The following is a 19,413-nucleotide window of genomic DNA, read 5'->3' on the forward strand; positions in this document are numbered from 1 at the left end:
GCGGGCCAATCATGGCGGGCAGCTCGGCCTGCGCAAGCGCGTTGCCAGCAGGGCGCTGCGCGGAGTTGGTGAGGTGATTATTTTGGCACCTGTTGCCATGGCTCCTCCTCCCTCTCTCCTGCCGGGGGCCGGAGGAGGACCAGGGGCTGGCAGTCGGCAGCCTCCGCCCCCTCAACCTTCGCGGGGCGCGGGCCGCAGCTTTTCGGTTCACAGCCGGGCAGGGAAAGCCGCGGGAAGGGCACTCCAGGCGAGAGGCGGACGCGAGTCGTCGTGGCAGGAAAAGTGACTAGCTCCCCTTCGTTGTCAGCCAGGGACGAGAACACAGCCACGCTCCCACCCGGCTGCCAACGATCCCTCGGCGGCGATGTCGGCCGCCGGTGCCCGAGGCCTGCGGGCCACCTACCACCGGCTCCTCGATAAAGTGGAGCTGATGCTGCCCGAGAAATTGAGGCCGTTGTACAACCATCCAGCAGGTAATGGACCCTGAATGGCTCCCTATCGAGACCTTCCTTCTCGCTTCCTCTAAAATGGACCTTTTAGAGGCCCTCTGACAACTGCCACTAGAGGCATCCACAGCCCCAACCCCTTCCCTTCAAGTGAAGCCGTCTACTCTCCTAGCCTGTGATTTCACCCTCTCTCCTGCAACATCTCTTCCTAAGCCAACGTATCTCAAGTCAGCTCCCTTCCCCACCTATGTGACATCCGCTCCCTTACGCACGACTCCAACCCAAACCTGATTTCCAAATTTGAGCCTTCTCAACTTCTGCGGCCACCAAACTGTCTGGGGCCACCATGAAACACTCATTCTCTTTCTCTTTTCGAATTGTGGCATATTAACCCACGCTAGGCAGAGCTGGATGGGTGGTTTGTCGCACTGTAGGGTTTGGAGTAAAGGTCACTTTCTTCAGCTGCTGCTGGCAGAGGCCTGCAGACTGAGCCCTCCTCCAAACTGCATGCTTTACTTCATCCAGGCTTAAGTCAGTGTCATTTCTCATCCCATAGGTCCAGTGTGTTTCTTTAAGTCTATCCTTATTTATGAAATTGTTGAACAAGCTCTACCCAGAACTTTTTGTGTGGACAGACCTGGGTATCATTCTCTTCTACCACTTATAGTTGTGACCTTGAGCAAAAGCCTAGATCTCTGTGTAATACGCGGTCTACGAGAATGACAGATAACATATGTGCTTGACTCTTTGTAAATGCTCAGTAAACGTTACATCTCTTTGCCTACTGGAAAACTATGTTCTTGTGGTTGAAAAAAAAAAAACTCTGTAAGAAACTGAAAGATTCCAATACATTTATTAAAGATCTAGAATTCTGTTACCTCTTCTATAAAGTGAGTTGTAATAATACTTATTTGGCTAGAGGCTAACATCAGATATATTCTGAGGTCTATTTCAAGCCTAAGACTTGGCAAACTAGAAAATGTGTTGTAAATTGAAAGACTGAAGTGCCACCCGAAAAGTGGCTTTTTTTCTCCTACATAGTTAAATCTGTATTCTGCAGTTGGTATCACTAGGAAAGTTGTCTAGTTCCCCCGTTATCTGATTATGAACCAGCTCTCTGGAGTCTGAACTGGTTACTAAATCTGATTTCCAGTTTGATAATGGAGTGAATTGAACATCTGGATTATACTTTAACCCTCAATATTATTTACTGCAATATTGAGCCCATTATAAAACTGATCATTAAGGACAGTTTGTTACTGATTTAAAAAGTTTTTGTTTATTTGCCTTTTAGTTCTTCTAACATTCGATTTTTTTGGAATTATGCTGTGTTTTGTGGCAAAGATTTCCGGGAAGGAGGGTTGAGCTATGCTTTTTGTAATAATCTGGGCTTTACAGAGTCAACTGAATGTGAAGTCAACCCTGACCTTCATAAGCTTTGTGTTTTAGCTGTAGGATAAGGGCATGGCAGAGTAAAAGTAATTTTAAACTACTTAAAATAATACAAAATTGGAGGGTAGTCTTACCTTGATCCTTTCCAAGCCTTTAGTTTTTAGCCACCTGTAATTACTGCTTAAAATACTACTCAGCTTTCAGAATGAAGAGGGATTACCTTTCACTTGCAGGATGTGCATTTCATCTGAAAATCATTGGATTCGTTCAGTTATTTTAACCCCCTTTTTCAGTGTAGTAAAAGGAGCTAAGCTTTGAAGGGAAATAGACCTACATTTCAGTCTTGGCTTGTGACTTTGACCCTAAATTCCTGCCTTAGTTATCTTATCTATAAAATGGGAGTAATTGTAATCATTTCAGGATTGTTGTGAAAATCAGATGATCTAATGTCTCCAAAACATGTAGCACAGCGTTTGCACTTAGACTCTCAATAACTGTCAGTTCTAAGATTTGAACAACATACAGAGTAAGGATATCTATTACAGCAGAATTATTTATTATGATCGACAAGTTGGAGGCACACCAGTGTAGAAATGGAGGAGCTTGAAAAATATGTTGACTGATGAGTATTGAATAAAATCTAAGGAAACACTGATTATTGTCTTAAGAGTTATCCAGAGTGAATATTCAAGGATTTTGCATACTATTTTGCCTAACAGTATTTGTTATTGAATTATCATTGAAACATTTGTCTAGATTCACCTACAAGGAATTTATTAAATGATATGAAATGCTACAATATTAACAATTGGAAATCATACATTGCTGATTCTAGATTTTTGAGATTTAATTTTATCAGTGACACTGTATGTCTCGACAGGTAACAAGAATGTGTTTTTAGCCAGGTGCGGTGGCTCACACCTGTAATCCCAGCACTTTGGGAGGCTGAGGTGGGTGGATCACCTGAGGTCAGGCGTTCGAGACCAGCCTGACCAACATGGTGAAACCCTATCTCTACTAAAATACAAAAATTAGCCGGGCGTAGTGGCAGGTGCCTGTAATCTCAGCTACTTGGGAGGCTGAGGCGGGAGAATCACTTGAAACCAGGAGGTGGAGGTTGCAGTTAGCCAAGATCGCGCCATTGCACTCCAGCCTGGCAATAGAGCGAGACTCTGTCTCAGAAAAAAAAAAAAGAATGTGTTTTTATGTATAGATATATATTTTAGTTACAGTATTGCATCTCTGACCTGTGACCCAGAATTTTGAGGCTCTCATTATCCATTTGCCTATGTGTTTTTGCTGGCATGTCATGATCTGCCTCTGTAGAGAAGGAATAGAGTTCTAGTCAAATGTGTGTCCTGGTCAAGTTCCTCAACTCACAAAAAGGATGTCAGTCCCCGCATTATCCCCTACCTGACTATAAAAATATGTGACTCCACCCTAGCCAGTTGCATAGCTGTACTCCAGTGTTTGTCAAAGAAATAACCTTGAAGTTATGTTGCCCAGTGTTATTTTTTCTTTTCTTTTCTTTTTTTTTTTTTTTGAGACAGTCTTGCTCTGTTTCCTAGGTTGGAGTGCAGTGGTGTGATCTGGGCTCACTGCAACCTTGGCCTCCTGGGTTCAAGCAATTCTCCTGCCTCAGCCCCCTGAGTAGCTAGGATTACAGGCGCACGCCACCATGCCCAGCTAATTTTTGTGTTTTTAGTAGAGACAGGGTTTCCCCATGTTGGCCAGGCTGGTCCCAAACTCCTGACCTCAGGTGATCCACCTGCCTTGGCCTCCCAAAGTGCTGGGATTACAGGTATGAGTAACCACACCCGGCCCCAATGTTTTCTTAAAGGCTTAGTTAAGGAAAACAAAAAATTATCAAAATTATCAGTGGAGGAGTGTCATTTATTTGTATTTGTGAGTTCCAAAATGGGGTAAGTCATCCCAAGGGGTGCACACAATGAAACATTGGAATGTAGGAAGAAAATTATAGAACTTCTAGTAACGTTTACTGTTATTTCATCCACTTAAATTTTTCATTGCGTATACATTCTGTAATACAAAAATATAGTGCAGTAATTCTATATAATTTATAAATATATAAATGATTTATAAACAGGATGTATGCTCGAATTGTTTTTTACTGATAGGGCATACGTTCAAGAGGAGCTGGAAGACCACAGCTCTAAAGAGTCTAAAAACTATCCTTTGGTGAAGTTAGTCCCAAAAACAGCTATCTGAACCATATCATTTTAACGCATTGTAGCTCTCCTTTTACTGAATTACATTTTGGCTTACATGGAAGAGCTTTTGAAAAAATAATTCTGTGAAACTTGTTGCAGTGCTTAGTGTGCTGGTGCTGAGAATATCATTCTCAACGTTACATGGGTTCCCTCTGAATACTCATGGGAAAAGTTACTTTAAAGTCTAAATAAGAATAATATTTGCATTTTTCCTAGATAATTAGCTTGTTTAATTTTAAAGACCTAGAGGATATTTCTTTTTAAATAAAAATAAACCACATGAACCAATGTTATCAGTGTTTATAAGGAAATATCTGTATCATAAAAATTTTATATTCAATGCTAAGAGAATTGATGTTACAATAGATGGTTAAATACAGCTTAGTGCAAATATATATTGTTCTATTATATGTAAATAAAATCAAATGTGGATCAAATAATCAGTGTACGTACCTACATAGTTTGAATTACACAGTTCTTTAGCATCTCTATTAGAATTTATTTTGTTGCCACAGATTGTCAGTGAAGAATCTTAATGCCAGTCTAAGATATTAATATATGTCCATATATATTCTTAAGTGTATATTTAATATATTATGTTTAAATATTTACACTAAATATACATATATTATTTTTTAAAGTAATAACTCTTAAAGAGATAACTAAAATAGATGTAAAATTAGAATTTCAAATACAATTGTAAAATATTGGTGAAAAATAGAATATCTTCAAACAATCAGCTACCAAGAAAGTTGAATTATTCAATATTTATTGAGGGCCTATTGTATATTAGACACTGTTCTGGCACTCGGGATAAATCAGTGGATAAAATAACAAAACCCACCCACACAGAGTTTGTATGCTCAGAAGAATTCATAAAAAGGAATATCAGCTGGGCGCAGTAGCTCACACCTGTAATCCCAGCACTTTGGGAGGCCGAGACGTGTGGATCACCTGAAATCAGGAGTTTGAGACCAGCCTGGCCAACATGGTGATACCCTGTCTCTACTAAAAATACGAAATTTAGCTGGGCATGGTGGTGCGCACCTGTAATCCCAGCTACTCTGGAGGGTGAGGCAGGAGAATTGTTTGAACCTGGAAGACGGAAGTTGCAGTGAGCCAAGATCGCGCCACTGCACTCAATCCAGCCTGGGCGACAGAGCAGATTATCATCCTTGATGCAGTTGTTCAACACTTAACATATTTTTTGTGTGCTATCCTGCTTTTAAACTAATTTTAAGAAATTAGAACTGTTTATGCAGATGTGCTAAAGGAGAAGAAAGCCCTAAGAAAAGCTATAAATAGTTTATCATTTCCAGGTCATGTAAAAATATTAATTTTGCTTATGACAGAGAATGAAATATGTTTAAAGTGCAGTATGGTATAGTAGAAAAAGGACTAGGATCAAAGAAACTGTGTTCTAGTCCTTGCTCTATCCAGAACTCTCCTGAGTGTAAGACAAATTACTTAACTTGTAAGTGCCTCATCTTTTTCATTTATAAAAATGAGGGAGCTTGGACTTTCCTTAAAGTCTTTTCCAGCTAATAATCTATAATTTGGTATTCTCTTAGGACTTTTCTTACATTCAGAACCTTCAGGAAACTCAGATTTCATTGGGGAAAGTCATATAATTATTGTTAGATTAGGATTTAGGGATCTAGTTTTCTATCCTTGCTGGATTATTTATTTTAAACCAGCAATTCGTTTACTGGGCCTCATTTGCCTGATTTATGAGTGCCTACAGTAGATGATTTCAACAGTCTTGCTAAATCTAAAAGTAACTGATTCTTTGTACCTGAAGAAATAAGTAAATTTAGAACGTATCATCCCTACGATGCATCTTAGCTATTTTAGTCTCTTTACCTGTTCTTTACTCTGGAATTTCAAACCAAAGTGTATTTTCAGTCAGCATTTTTAAAAACATTATCTACCCATGATGTTTTGGGTACTATTTTAGTGATAGCTATTTCCAAGGCATTGTGGAAAATATTGAAATTATATGGCTCTAAAATGGTAGCTTAGTCATGTTCTTAGTGTTAAATCAGAAGTAGCTTTGGCACAAATAAAAATGAATGATTTTTTGGCCGTCAGTATCCGTGTCAAAGATTAACCTTTACATATTCTAAGGATTTGTATCTAGTTTGTCACATGATAGCAAACAGGTGAACTTGTGTAAGGTAAGGAATTAAGAGGGGTGTTAAAAAGTAACAAACCATAAAGGAGTGGCATGAAAGGGATGGGAAGAGGTAGGGAAATGTAGTGATTTTATGACCTCTTAGCATTCAATAAGAAACTTTATTTTTCACAGAGGGATATAGTGAATACTTCAATCCAGTATTTGTAAGTGTGTATATGTGCTTGAGAGTAAAAATTACCTATTCTGTTCCAAAAAGTAAGTCTTTACTTAGTGAGGGAATCATATATACAATAGGTGGCCTACGTTCTGGGTAGGATTCATATAATATTTTATTAACAGTAATTTCTCTCAAATAAGGAAATTAGGAAGTAAGTTTATGTCAGTTTATTAATAGGTTCATTGAAGTTCAAGGCAACTAAATTTGTTAATTTGAAAATTTCTGTTATTATTTGCTTATGATATTCACTTGTAGAATTTCTCAAATTCTATGAAAAGTTTGAATTTAAAAACATGAGTTTCACTTTAAAAATAAGGCAATAAAACACAGAATAACTTATAGTCTGTATTTTTCATTCTTGAAAATAGTTCATAGTTTAAAATGCATAGACTTTTTTTTTTTTTCTTTTTTTGAGACAGAGTTTCACTCTTATTGCCCAGGCTGGAGTGCAGTGGTGCAATCTCGGCTCACTGCAACCTCTGCTTCCTGGGTTCTAGCGATTCTCCTGCCTCAGCCTTCCCAAGTAGCTGGGATTACAGGTATGCACCACCACGCCCGGCTAATTTTGTATTTTTAGTAGAGACGGGCTTTCTCCATGTTGGTCAGGCTGGTCTCAAACTCCCCACCTCAGGTGATCTGCCCACCTCCATCTCCCAAACTGCTGGGATTACAGGTGTGAGCCACCACACCCGGCCTAAATGTATAGACATTTTAAATACTTGTTTAATGTTTCTAAATTGTCAGCATTGGAGGCCTTCTTCAACATCCAGTAGTACTGTACAAAGAAACAAGATGAAAATGTATTAATTCTTTTTCTAAAAGAATATATAGTATGTCTGATGTGGACAATTTCCTTCATCTTGGGCTATAAATTAATGTCTTATGAGGAGATTTTTCTTCAGTATATTTTCAGCAGTTCAAATTTTCCACCTAATCAAGTTATTTCATTTATCATAATGGATGTTAGCCAGGTATCTGTTAGTTTATACATCTGCTTATTCTAATATTAAGGTATTATAATCACTTCACGTGTCATAATTATCTATTTTTATGCTCTCCCATGAGAATAGCTGTGTCATTGTACAGAACATAAGCCTGTGTTTTCCAGGTCTAGAATGACACATGTGACATTGTATTGTCACTATTTGAGTGATACCTATTTCTAAATACTTTGTTTTGTCAAAACTTTATGTTTAGAAATGTTGAAGTAAGTTGGAATGTTTTTTCGCAACCATATCCACTGTTGATCAATTGCTGTTTTCTGGAAGACAGCCTCTGTATCTGATTTATATATGTCTAAATTTACCTGTCTAGCTTTATTTGACATATTGTTTACTCTTACAGAAAAAAAAGCTAAGAAATGTTAATTGAATGCTAATTAGCTAAAATGAAAGGGTTAAGTTTTCTTTAAAATTTTGTTAACCCATTGTGTGACTTTACAGAGTCTCGCTCTGTCGCCCAGGCTGGAGTGCAGTGGCACGATCTGGGCTCACTGCAAGCTCCACCTCCCTGGTTCACGCCATTCTCCTGCCTCAGCCTCCCGAGTAGCTGGGACTACAGGCGCCCACCACCACGCCCAGCTAATTTTTTGTATTTTTAGTAGAGACAGGGTTTCACCGTGTTAGCCAGGATGGTCTCGATCTTCTGACCTCGTGATCCGCCCGTCTCGGCCTCACAAAGTGCTGGGATTACGGGCATGAGCCACCGTGCCCGGCTGACCTTTTTTTTTTAAACAGTTAAGAAAACACTGTTTGCATTTGTAGATATTAAACTGATTTTTTTGGTCACTTATCCACATCTTCTAGTATCTCAGAAAAATTAGCAATTTAGAAGGCCTTATGTATTGGCTACTGCTATTTTTCTGTTTAGTACATAGCAGTTGTTAAACTAAAATTAGAGCTTGTTTTCATAGTTTAAAATTATTCACTCACTAAAATACCTCTCTTGGTCCAGGTTCTAGCAACCATAATTTGATGTTTGGAGTTTTTTCAGTTCTTGTTTGGTTTGGTGGGGAAGGGCTGCTGTTCATATTGTAAAACTATTACCTAGCTCCGGGCAGTTTAGTAAGTTAGTTACCAGGCAAACCTACTGAAAAGATTGACTATTCATTAACCCCAAAGGATCAACCATTTAAGCTTGTCAACCATTTAAGCTTGAAACCAGAATCTAGAGGCTTTACTCAGAAAACAATTTTGGGGTGACAGAAACTTCAGCTTTCAAATAGAACAAGAGAAGTCTGCTGAAGAGTTCAAAGTAAAAATGAACACCCATTCAGCCAGAGACTAAAACAATACACGGACTGACTCTTGATTGATGAAGCGAAACTCCATGCAAGGATAAAAACTAAACTTAGTAATGGATACTGTGTATGAGCCAGAGACACTGTGTATGACAAAGAAAAATGAACCAGGTGTAATGATAGGAATCCCAGAATCTCACCCTAAATTTCCAGAGAGTTTGAAAAGACTGACTTATAGGATTAATGCATTATGGCATCAGACTCCGGGGAAGAGAGCCGTGGTCTAAGAGTAGAGTAACTAATGAGTGAAATCTAATATATTCTTGGCATAAAGGGAGCCTGATGTCCCTAGAGATGAGAAAACAGCAAATTCCAGCCTTGAGGATGAAGCAGTGTCGAGGCAAATCTGGGTCAGACAGAAAGTTTGAATATCTTTGATTAGCATCTATCCTGAACATGGTGGATCCAATTCAGTTCTGTTGGCACATACCTATTATTTGTCAAGGAAGATTTAAGAAAAGGACCTTGTCTTCGGGTTAATGTGACAGATGCATAAATAATCATTTTAACAGAAAATGATAAAAGAATATACAGGCTGCCTTGGTAGTTAAGAGAAGGAGCATTTAGCCTAACCTGGAGTTTGTTTGTTTGTTTGTTTTTTATGGCTTCCTTGAGGAGATGCAACCTGAAATGAGTTTCTGATGGATAGGAGTTAGGTAAAGACTAAGCAGGATATTGAGAAGGGACAGCATGAATTGAAGAGCCATAAAATAGCATGAAACTAGTTGAATGTTTGCCTAGCTTATCAGTCGCCCTAGACCAGGATTTCTTAACCCTCTGCTTTCTGGGAGCGGCCGTCCTGTGCATTGGAGGATGTTTAACAGCATCCCAGGCCTCTACCCACTAGACGGCAGCAGCGGCGGCAGCAGCAGCAGCATCTGCGGCAGTTGGGGCACCACAGTTGGGGCAACTAAAAATTCCCCTGGGGGGACACTCCTGGTTGAGAACCGCTGACCTGGCTAAGATTTAGTTAAATTAGGATTATATATTCTGAAACTCAGTGGCTTCATGTTTTCTTTTATATTCCCCTTTTTCCCTTCTTAAAAATGTCTTCAACTCCAACCTTAACCAAAGAAGAAACTAAATTATTTTCTATCTTGTAGAGAGAAAAAGATGTGGCTAGAGTTCTATGTATGTGGTGGCTGTGCCCAGAACAATACTGTTTAGAGAACTGGATAACAGAAACTGAATATAGATAGGTTTTTCACTCAGTTGTAAGAACATCAACATTTAGAACTCCTTGATAGTTTAAATTCTCTCACCAGCTGTTTCAGCACTGTTTTTAGATTTATTCTAAAACTTAAAATACGGAAAATTCGAACGTACACAAGAAAATGTAAAAATGGTTAGATACCAGATGTATGTGAGAAAATAAAGTTTAACATTATAATGGGCTGAGTAGGCCCACAAGGAACGACAGGGTTTGTGCCATGATCTTCTTTCTAGTGTTTGAAGAATTATTCTAATGATACCCAGCTTCTCTGAAGAATGAGAAAATGAAACTTAGATTGCTGTAGGACTTTAGGATTAAATTAGAAAATCAGCAAACATATTTTAAAACTATTAAAAGCATAAGCCAGACATCAATATTTAAGTATCAGGCTGATAAAAACAACTTAGGATTTTAAAGTACTTTAAAAGTTATTTGTGGCTGGGCACGGTGTCTCACGCCTGTAATCCCAGCATTTTGGGAGGCTGAGGTGGGCAGATCACGAGGTCAGGAGTTTGAGACCAGCCTGGCCAACATGGCGAAACCCTGTCTCTATTAAAGATACAAAAAAATTAGCCGGGTGTGGTGGCAGGCGCCTGTAATCCCAGCTACTTGGGAGGCTAAGGCAAGAGAATCACTTGAACCCGAGAGGTGGAGGTTGCAGTGAGCCGAGATTGTGCCATTGCACTCCAGCCTGGGCAACAGAGCGAGACTCTGTCTCAAAAAAAAGGTTATCTGTGTGTGTGTATATACATATATATACATGCATATGTATATCTGTATGTTATATATACACATACATATTATATATTAGGGTAATAAATATTAGTATAAACTGCTTCCAACTCTACTGGCTAACTTTCCTTTTTATTTAATATTCTACATTCTATTAGGTAGTAGGGGTACAAGTATGAATAATATTGAGCCACTAGCTTCAAGGAAGTCATAATCTTGATAGATACATAGATTTACAAATAACTAGAGTAAAATACGTAAAATGTACTGTGGTAGATTTTAAAATGACATTGAATTAATGAATTTTGCTGTAAGAATACTGTGAATTCATTTGAGAGGGACAAAAATATCAAGGACTATGTTAAATTGTGGAAGATAGAATGTGTAGCATTGCCATCACTTAAGGCTAAAGGCAAGTAGTTTGCACTATCTGGTGATACTTTTCAAAACCTGCATACTAAGCAAAAGTTGCAGGGAAGCAACTGCCATTTTTACATTTTTCAAATTTTGCTGTTTAATGTTAAGATTACCCAACTATGTGTTATAGTAATTCAGCCAAAATGCACAAAAATGGGGTGTTATCACTGGGTTCATTTTCACTTGGGATGAGAGTATTGAGTGTAAAACTAGTATGAAAGTACATTAGAATCAAGGTTCCCTAAAATATTTTTATATGGCAATATATTTACTGAAAAAAATTTGCATATAGTTGAACCTGTGCAGTTCAAACCTGTGTTATTCAAGGGTCAACTGTACTGTGATACTGTGGTGCCTCTCTAAATGTTAACTGAAATACAAAGTATGCAAAAAGCATAGTAAAAGTGATTAAAAATAGATTGATAAATCCTTTGGTTTTTAAAATTTGGTGACAGCTGTTAAAAGACGTGTATAATATATTTGGTTTATTCCTGAATTTTTCTTTTCTTTTTTTTTTTCAGGTCCCAGAACAGTTTTTTTCTGGGCTCCAATTATGAAATGGGTAAGTCTTGAGTTTTTACAGAAGCTAGTGAAAGACAAATTCCTTAATAGGAATTTACTAATTTGAAGTAACTTTTATGAAGGATATACTTTAGAGTATTCTTGGTATGCCTATAGATGATTTCATGGCAAATATTCTCAGACATATCGTTTTCTACAGAAAGCAACTATCTACTTTAGTTTTTCTGAACTCTTTAGATAAGAGGCCTTCTGGGAACATACTTGTTATCAAAAAACTTACAATCGTTTGCCATATGGACATGAAATTTCATTCTAAAATGTTATTACTAAGTTAGAACCCCCAAGTTAACTTTTATTATTAATTTAGTATGAGAACTGAAGGTTCTAACACCAAAATATAGGTGAGGAAAGTTAGTCTCAAAAAGTAGATGGATTTATTCAAATATAAATATTAGCATTTGGTAAATGAGAGAACCTAGGACTTCTGACTCCAAGCCCAGTGCTTTTACTCTTCGCCAAAGTTTTCTTTCTTAAAGTTCTTACTTAGCTGAAAAGAAACAATTGAGGTGGCTGTTTGTAGCAAATCATTGATTTTATGTTGAAAGGGCCAGTTTGGGTCTATAACTGTGCTTTTCAAAGTGTCATCTCTCTGGACCTGCAGTGGCATCATTTGAGAACTTGTTAGACCCCATCACAGACCTACTAAATCTAAAACTCTAGATGTGGAGTCCAGTGAGCTCTGTTTTCATAACCTCTTCGGATGATTCTCTGATGCCCTCTAAAGTTTGAAAACCACTGGTCTGTAGGCTTTTTTTTTTTTTAATGTGGTAAAATACATATAAAATTTACTATCTGAACCATTTTCAAAGTGTACAGTTCAGTAGTGTTAAGTACATTTACATCATTGTTAACCAATCTCCAGAACCCTTTTTATCTTGTAAAAGTAAGTCTCTGTACCCATAATTCCCCATTCTCCTTCTCCCAGTCCCTGGCAACCACCATTCTACCTTCTGTCTCTATGAATTTCACTACTCTAAGTACCTCATGTAAATGGAATCAAAATGTATTTGTCTTTTTGTAGTTGGCTTATTTCCCCTAGCATAATGTCCACAAGGTACATTAATGTTGTCATATGTGTCAGAGTTTCCTTTCTTTTCAATGCTGAATAGCATTCCATTGTATGTATTTACCATGTTTTGTTTATTCTTCTATATTTTGATTGGACAGTTGGTTTGCTTCCACATTTTTGCTGTTGTGAATAATGCTACCATGAACATTGATATACAAGTATCTGTTTAAGTCAATACTTTTAATTCTTCTTAGTATACACCCAGAAGTTGAATTGCTAGATCATATGATAATTCTGCTTAATATTTTTTGTTTTCCTCAGCAACTACATTATTTTACATTTCTACCAGCAATTCATAAGGGTTCTAATTTCTCCACATCCTCACCAACACTTGTTACTTTTGATGGGGGAGCATTTTTGTTTTTGTTTTTATGATAGGCACCTAATGGGTGTTAGATATCTTGTTTTTATTTGCACTTCCCTAATGATTAGTCATGCTTAACATATACTTATTGTACTTATTGATCAGTTGTGTATATTCTTTGGAGAAATATTTATTCAAGTTCTTTGCCTGTTTTTTAATTTAATCAAGTTGTTTTTTGTTGTTGAGTGATGGGCTGTTGTAATTCTCTTGAATGTACTTTTAAAATGGTTAGAACAATTCAGAAACTCAGTTGTAAATTCAAGTGGTTGAGAATGTTAGAGTTGGAATTGGCTATGACTCAATCTTATGGCCTTGGGCAAGTTTAGTCTCTTTGTCATTTTGTCTCTTCAACTATAAAGTGACAAGATTAGAATATAAGTGATTCGGGAGCTGTATTTTACAGAGATCTAGGGAGCAGTTTTTTTTTTTTTTTCATATCTACATATTGAGAAAAGATCCTGAAACCCCCTATACTAATGGAAGTTACATTACCATTTCCTCCTTCTCTCCCTACCTACACTTAAAATTACATAGTAATAATAATATCTTTATAGTGGAATTGATTGCTGAAGTATTCAATCATTAAAAGAGTTTGAGTGATTTCATCTATTCACAATAAATTTAGGGGCCTCTTTGATCTCAAATTTACCGCAGTTTAGGAGTTTATTGATTTTATCAATAGCTTTGGGGTTTATTTGACCTGGTTCATTACTGTTGTGAGATATTGACAGCATTATATACTCATAAATGCTTTCTTGACTATCTGTCTCTTTAAGAACATCTATTTTAAGTACATGTTGAAATCATACATAGTCTCCAGATGACAGCATAGCAATAGAAACTTCTGTGTTTGGTTCTCTGGTGGGGAGACTTCTTCTATTAGATACTTACCTTATGTACCTCCTACTGTGTTTTATTATCCCAGAGTATTTGATAATTAATCTGTAGAATTCTATACATGACACATAACAGTTGCTTCTGCAAGCCACATGTTCTATAACATGAAGACTCTCAGACCATATGCCTTCAAACATATGACTGTAGTAGAGTCCTTTGTAACCACTTTAGTTGAAACCACATAACTAATCATAAAGGTCAAAGTGGATAATCCTAAAAACAAAATACCTATGTACCTTAAATATTTTATTTTAACCTAAAGGATATAAATATATATTCATTGACAATCAGTCTTTTTTAAAGCTAAAGCTTTTATTTGTGTATGAATTTTTGAGCTCCACATTTTCTATCCTGGATAAATTACACTACAGTGCATCCTATATAATTTCCAGCTTAGTTTTTTTAAAAAAACAATTTATTAAATCATATAAATTGCATTAACAAGTAAAACTGGCATAAATAGATTGAGGACAAACATAGTGCCTTGGTAAAAATACAGCTCATCTGGTGGGAGCAAAAACGCATGAGTGCAATAGAGACAGTGTTAAAAACACAGAAGAGAAATGGCCATGTATATGCTGATGTTAAAGAAAAATGGCGTAACAGCTAAGGCCGGACATGGTGGCTCACGCCTGTAATCCCAGCACTTTGGGAGGTTGAGGCGGGTGGATCACCTGAGGTCAGGAGTTTGAGACCAGCTTGGCCAACATGGTGAAACCCCGTCTCTATTAAAAATACAAAAATTAGCCAGGCATATTGGCACGCACCTGTAATTCCAGCTACTTGGAGGCTGAGGCATGAGAATTGCTTGAAACTGGGAGGCGGAAGTTGCAGTGAGCCTAGATCGCACCTTTGCTCTCTAACCTGGGTGACAGAGCGAGACTGTCTAAAAAAAAAAATGATCTAACCAAAAAACTAAAATTATAAGTTTTTCTGATATTTATACTTTTAAAAAATAATTCATTAGAAGCCCAAACCTCAGCATCACACAATATACCCATGTAACAAACCTGCACATATACCCCAAATCTAAAATTTAATTTAATTTAAAAATAATAACATAGGCCGAAAACATCAAAGGAAGAATCTATACAAATGACCTTAACAGCTTTCAGGTATCTTCCATGCTAGTGGTTAGTGGTTCCTGACATATATAAAGAGTATATAAATTCATATGTGAAATAGGTAGACAAAAAAAACCCAAAATATATATGTACATGTAATGCATACATATATATCTTATCTATATATGTACTACTGACTTTCAGATATATGAGACTGCTTAGTGTACCTAACAAAATAAAATTAGTTCAAAAAACAGTTTTTTAATTCATTGTGCTTTTTTTTGTTGTAATCTACATTTTCTTAATGAATGGATACTAAAATTATAGCTGCTAACTTATGGAAATCTCAGAAATGTTTTGTGCTTGATTTAAAGTTAAAACTATTACTCCACACTCCTGATATTTTTTTTCTTTCTGTGCGTTAATGTGTAGGGGTTGGTGTGTGCTGGATTGGCTGATATGGCCAGACCTGCAGAAAAACTTAGCACAGCCCAATCTGCTGTTTTGATGGCTACAGGTAAATTAAGTAAATATCTTCTGTGTTTCTTGTAGAACAAATGATTTTTGTTTTGTTTTATATCAGTTTATTTAGTGGCTTAGTGTTTGAAATACACTCACACACAAAGGAATTACAGTATTATGTCTAGGAAGTTATTAAGTTATGGATGGAGGAGTCACAGAAAGAATAAGTATCTGAATGGGCTTTTGCTTTTCAGGTTTTTGCCATGAACATATTTTTATAAGTGGGAAGAAAATTACAGTTAATAGTCACTTTAAAGATTCCTCTTTCATGTAAGAATTCAGTATTTTCTGTGACACTAAGTTACAGAAACATTATTGAAAATTCAGAGTATAGCATTTCTTTGTCCCTCATCCTACATTATTGTTGTAATTACTTTACTCAATATTAAGTATTCACTGAAGTTATTGCAGCAGTATGTATTCTTTTTAAAGTAACGTTTTGTTTCAACAGGGTTTATTTGGTCGAGATACTCACTTGTAATTATTCCAAAAAATTGGAGTCTGTTTGCTGTTAATTTCTTTGTGGGGGCAGCAGGAGCCTCTCAGCTTTTTCGTATTTGGAGGTAAGCCTACCAGAGATATTTTTAAAACTGTTTCAAAAGCTACTTAGATGGCACTAATTTTTTTTTTTTTTTCTGAGACGGGGTCTCACTCTGTTGCCCAGGCTGGAGATGGCACTAATTTTTTTTAAAGATTCGTATATAATGCTAACACAAGAAATACCTAAAGTAGAAATTTAGCATTTCTCGAAAAGTCTAGGGATTTACAAATAAGTTAACCAGTTAACTAGTTAACTGGCTAAAATCAGTTAAGCAGTATGTTACCTAGTTTTTAGATTTAACTGTGCATCATTTAGATGGTTAACCATCTCACATAATCTCTTTTATTAAGACAACATATACAGTTTATGATTTATTAATTTCTTATGTAAACCTTTTATCACTTTCAATTGTATATAATAAATTGGAACTTAAGTGTATTGTTATGTAGTATTGGAAATGATATTTAGAGTGAGGTCTTTGCTTTCATTGGAAAGTGTTCCATGAGCACTGGAAATTTTTAAACTATTTACTCAGTAGTTAATATTGTCAGTGATTTATGATAATGACATTATGATCAAATATTTGAAATCAGGATCTTTTGAGAAACCTAGGAGGTATGGTTGGCTTCATGGAATAAGTTCCTTCTTGTGCTTTTATACTACTCTCCATTCCATTATAAGCTAGGAGGAAGAGTAAATGAAGCCCAAGGAATGGTAGAAGGGAAGGAAAGACTATGGCTCTGTGGTTACTTCTTTGAATTGAGAATTGAGGAAATGGTCCTTAGCGTTAGCGAACTGAAGTGTTTACAGGCTGTTAACCTAATAGCCTGCCTGCATCACAGAAGTATATTTTACCTTAGTGGTTAGAAGTATATTTTACTTTAGTGATTACTTTAGTATATTTTACTTTACCTGTTGATCTTATTCTTAGGAAAGGTGCTTTGTGAGTATAAATTTAAAAATTCTAGATGACCACATTTTACTAAATTTTATACATATGTTCACAAGTTTGTCACACTCTTGTAGAATTCCAGAATGAGAATATTTTTATTAAAATAATACTTTTGCACAGGAAACTATATGTCAGCTAAGCTGTTAAAAGTTTTTGGCAGGCCGGGCACGGTGGCTCACTCCTGTAATCCCAGCACTTTGGGAGGCCGAGGCAGGTGGACCACAAGGTCAGGAGATCAAGACCATCCTGGCTAACACGGTGAAACACCATCTCTACTAAAAATACAAAAAATTAGCCAGGAGTGGTGGGGGGCGCCTGTAGTCCCAGCTACTCGGGAGGCTGAGGCAGGAGAATGGCGTGAACCCCGGAGGCAGAGCTTGCAGTGAGCCGAGATCATGCCACTACACTCCAGCCTGGGCGACAGAGCGAGACTCCATCTCAAAAAAAAAAAAAAAAAGTTTTTGGCAGTTGTGATCTTATTATCTGAAACAAAATCCAGATGCAAATGATCTCTTTGAATCCTTTCCCTTCTGCCTGTTTCTACCTGTAAGCCCTCCGGGAAGATTCTGTTTACAATTGTATAGCTACTTGACCACCGAGAAAGAAGAAATGGAGTATGCTTTCCATTCTCTCCTTACCATAAATTTATCTGTTATTATTGATGATTATTTTTCTTTCTGTTTTCTTTATAGATATAACCAAGAACTAAAAGCTAAAGCACACAAATAAAAGAGTTCCTGATCACCTGAACAATCTAGATGTGGACAAAACCATTGGGACCTAGTTTATTATTTGGTTATTGATAAAGCAAAGCTAACTGTGTGTTTGGGAGGCACTGTAACTGGTAGCTAGTGCTTGATTCAATAGAAAAATAAAGCAAACTTTTAATAACAGACTCTCTACATGACTTAAGGAATTTATCTATGGATATTAGTAACATTTTTCTACCATTTGTCCATAATAAACCACACTTGCTCATATATACCCCCTGCCTCCTTCTGTTCCAGTCAGCCAACATGTGTATATAAAAGAACACACAAATTCAAGAAGTTGAAAGATTAAATTATCTGCTTATTTAGTGTAGGATGGTCAGGTAGCTAGCTATAAGTGAAAGGAAATTTTGTTGAAGAGACTGAGAAATGGGTAGTGGAATGACTATCAAGATGACCTCAAACTACTTAAAAACATTTTAACTTGCCATGAAGAATCTTGATGATTTTTGTATAAATGTTGTATAAAATTCTTTTACAGCTACAGATTTTTAAATAGGATCATTGTAAAGATTAATGAGATAATGTTTTAACACAGTGCCTGGTCCATGATAAGTGTTAAATTTTTCAATTACCCTCAGTAACTGATAATGTAGCAGAAAATACTCTATATTCAGACAGACATGAATTTGAATCCCAGCTCTATGACTTATATGTTGTGACTTTTTTTCTTTTTTTTTTTTTTGAGACAGGGTCTCGCTCTGTGGCCCAGGCTGGAGCGCAGTGGCACCATCTTGGCTCACTGCAAACCCTACCTCCTGGGCTCAAGCAATCCTCTTGCCTCAGCCTTCCGAGCAGCTGGGACTACAGGCACATACCACCACACCCAGCTAATTTTTGCATTTTTGTAGAGGTAGGGTTTTGTCATGTTGCCCGGGCTGGTCTCGAACTCCTGGGCTCAGGTGATCTGCCCGCCTTGTCCTCTCAAAGTGCAAAGTGCTGGAATACAGGCATGAGCCACCATACCCAGCCTATGCTGTGACTTTAGACAAGTTAGGAAAGTACCTAACAGAGTACCTGGGACATAAGTAGGTTTTCTGTAAATGTTTGTGACTTTTGGCTCCGTTGTGAGGAGAGACTGAGCATACATTACTCCACACTACAAATAATTAACTATTTGATTTGACTTTCAATGTGGAGTGCAGAGTTTTTTTTCTCAAAGTGCTAATAAAGCCAGTCCTCATTAAAAATATAGTCAGATGAGTCAGCAAAGCAAGTTATTTCAAAATTTGAAGAAACGAGACAAAACAACTTTTTGAGTAATACTATAACCTATGAAAATTTGGCAGTTAGTTAGCAATTGAAAACCTTGTACTTTATCATTTGTCCCTTAACCATGGCCTACCATTGAGGAGAAAAGATTAGAGAGCTTCACATAGGCCAAAATGAAGAGGTTCTGAAGAGTCAAATTATTATTGCTTTCATTTCATAAACCACACTGTTAAATTCATTTGTGTGTTTGGCATGGGTGTGCACACATGTATGTGTTTCCTAGGTTAAGCATTTAGGAAAAGCATTATGAAATATGACATAGACACAAAAAAGTTTATTAAAAATTTATATGTGAA

The 19,413-nt window shown here is 36.9% G+C and overlaps 1 protein-coding gene across 1 annotated transcript; it reads left to right on the forward strand.

The window, feature by feature from the left end:
- Nucleotides 1-245: 245 nt before the first annotated feature.
- On the forward strand, nt 246-19,413 carry MPC2 (mitochondrial pyruvate carrier 2; the record flags this gene model as incomplete). Its single annotated transcript, NM_001133396.1, is given in 5 exon segments — nt 246-473; nt 11,606-11,646; nt 15,493-15,577; nt 16,034-16,145; nt 17,768-19,413. Coding segments are annotated over 5 exon segments (384 nt in total). The 3' UTR covers nt 17,805-19,413.

The sequence above is a fragment of the Pongo abelii genome, chromosome 1, assembly GCF_028885655.2.
Source record: "Pongo abelii isolate AG06213 chromosome 1, NHGRI_mPonAbe1-v2.0_pri, whole genome shotgun sequence".
Classification (NCBI taxonomy): Eukaryota; Metazoa; Chordata; class Mammalia; order Primates; family Hominidae; genus Pongo; species Pongo abelii.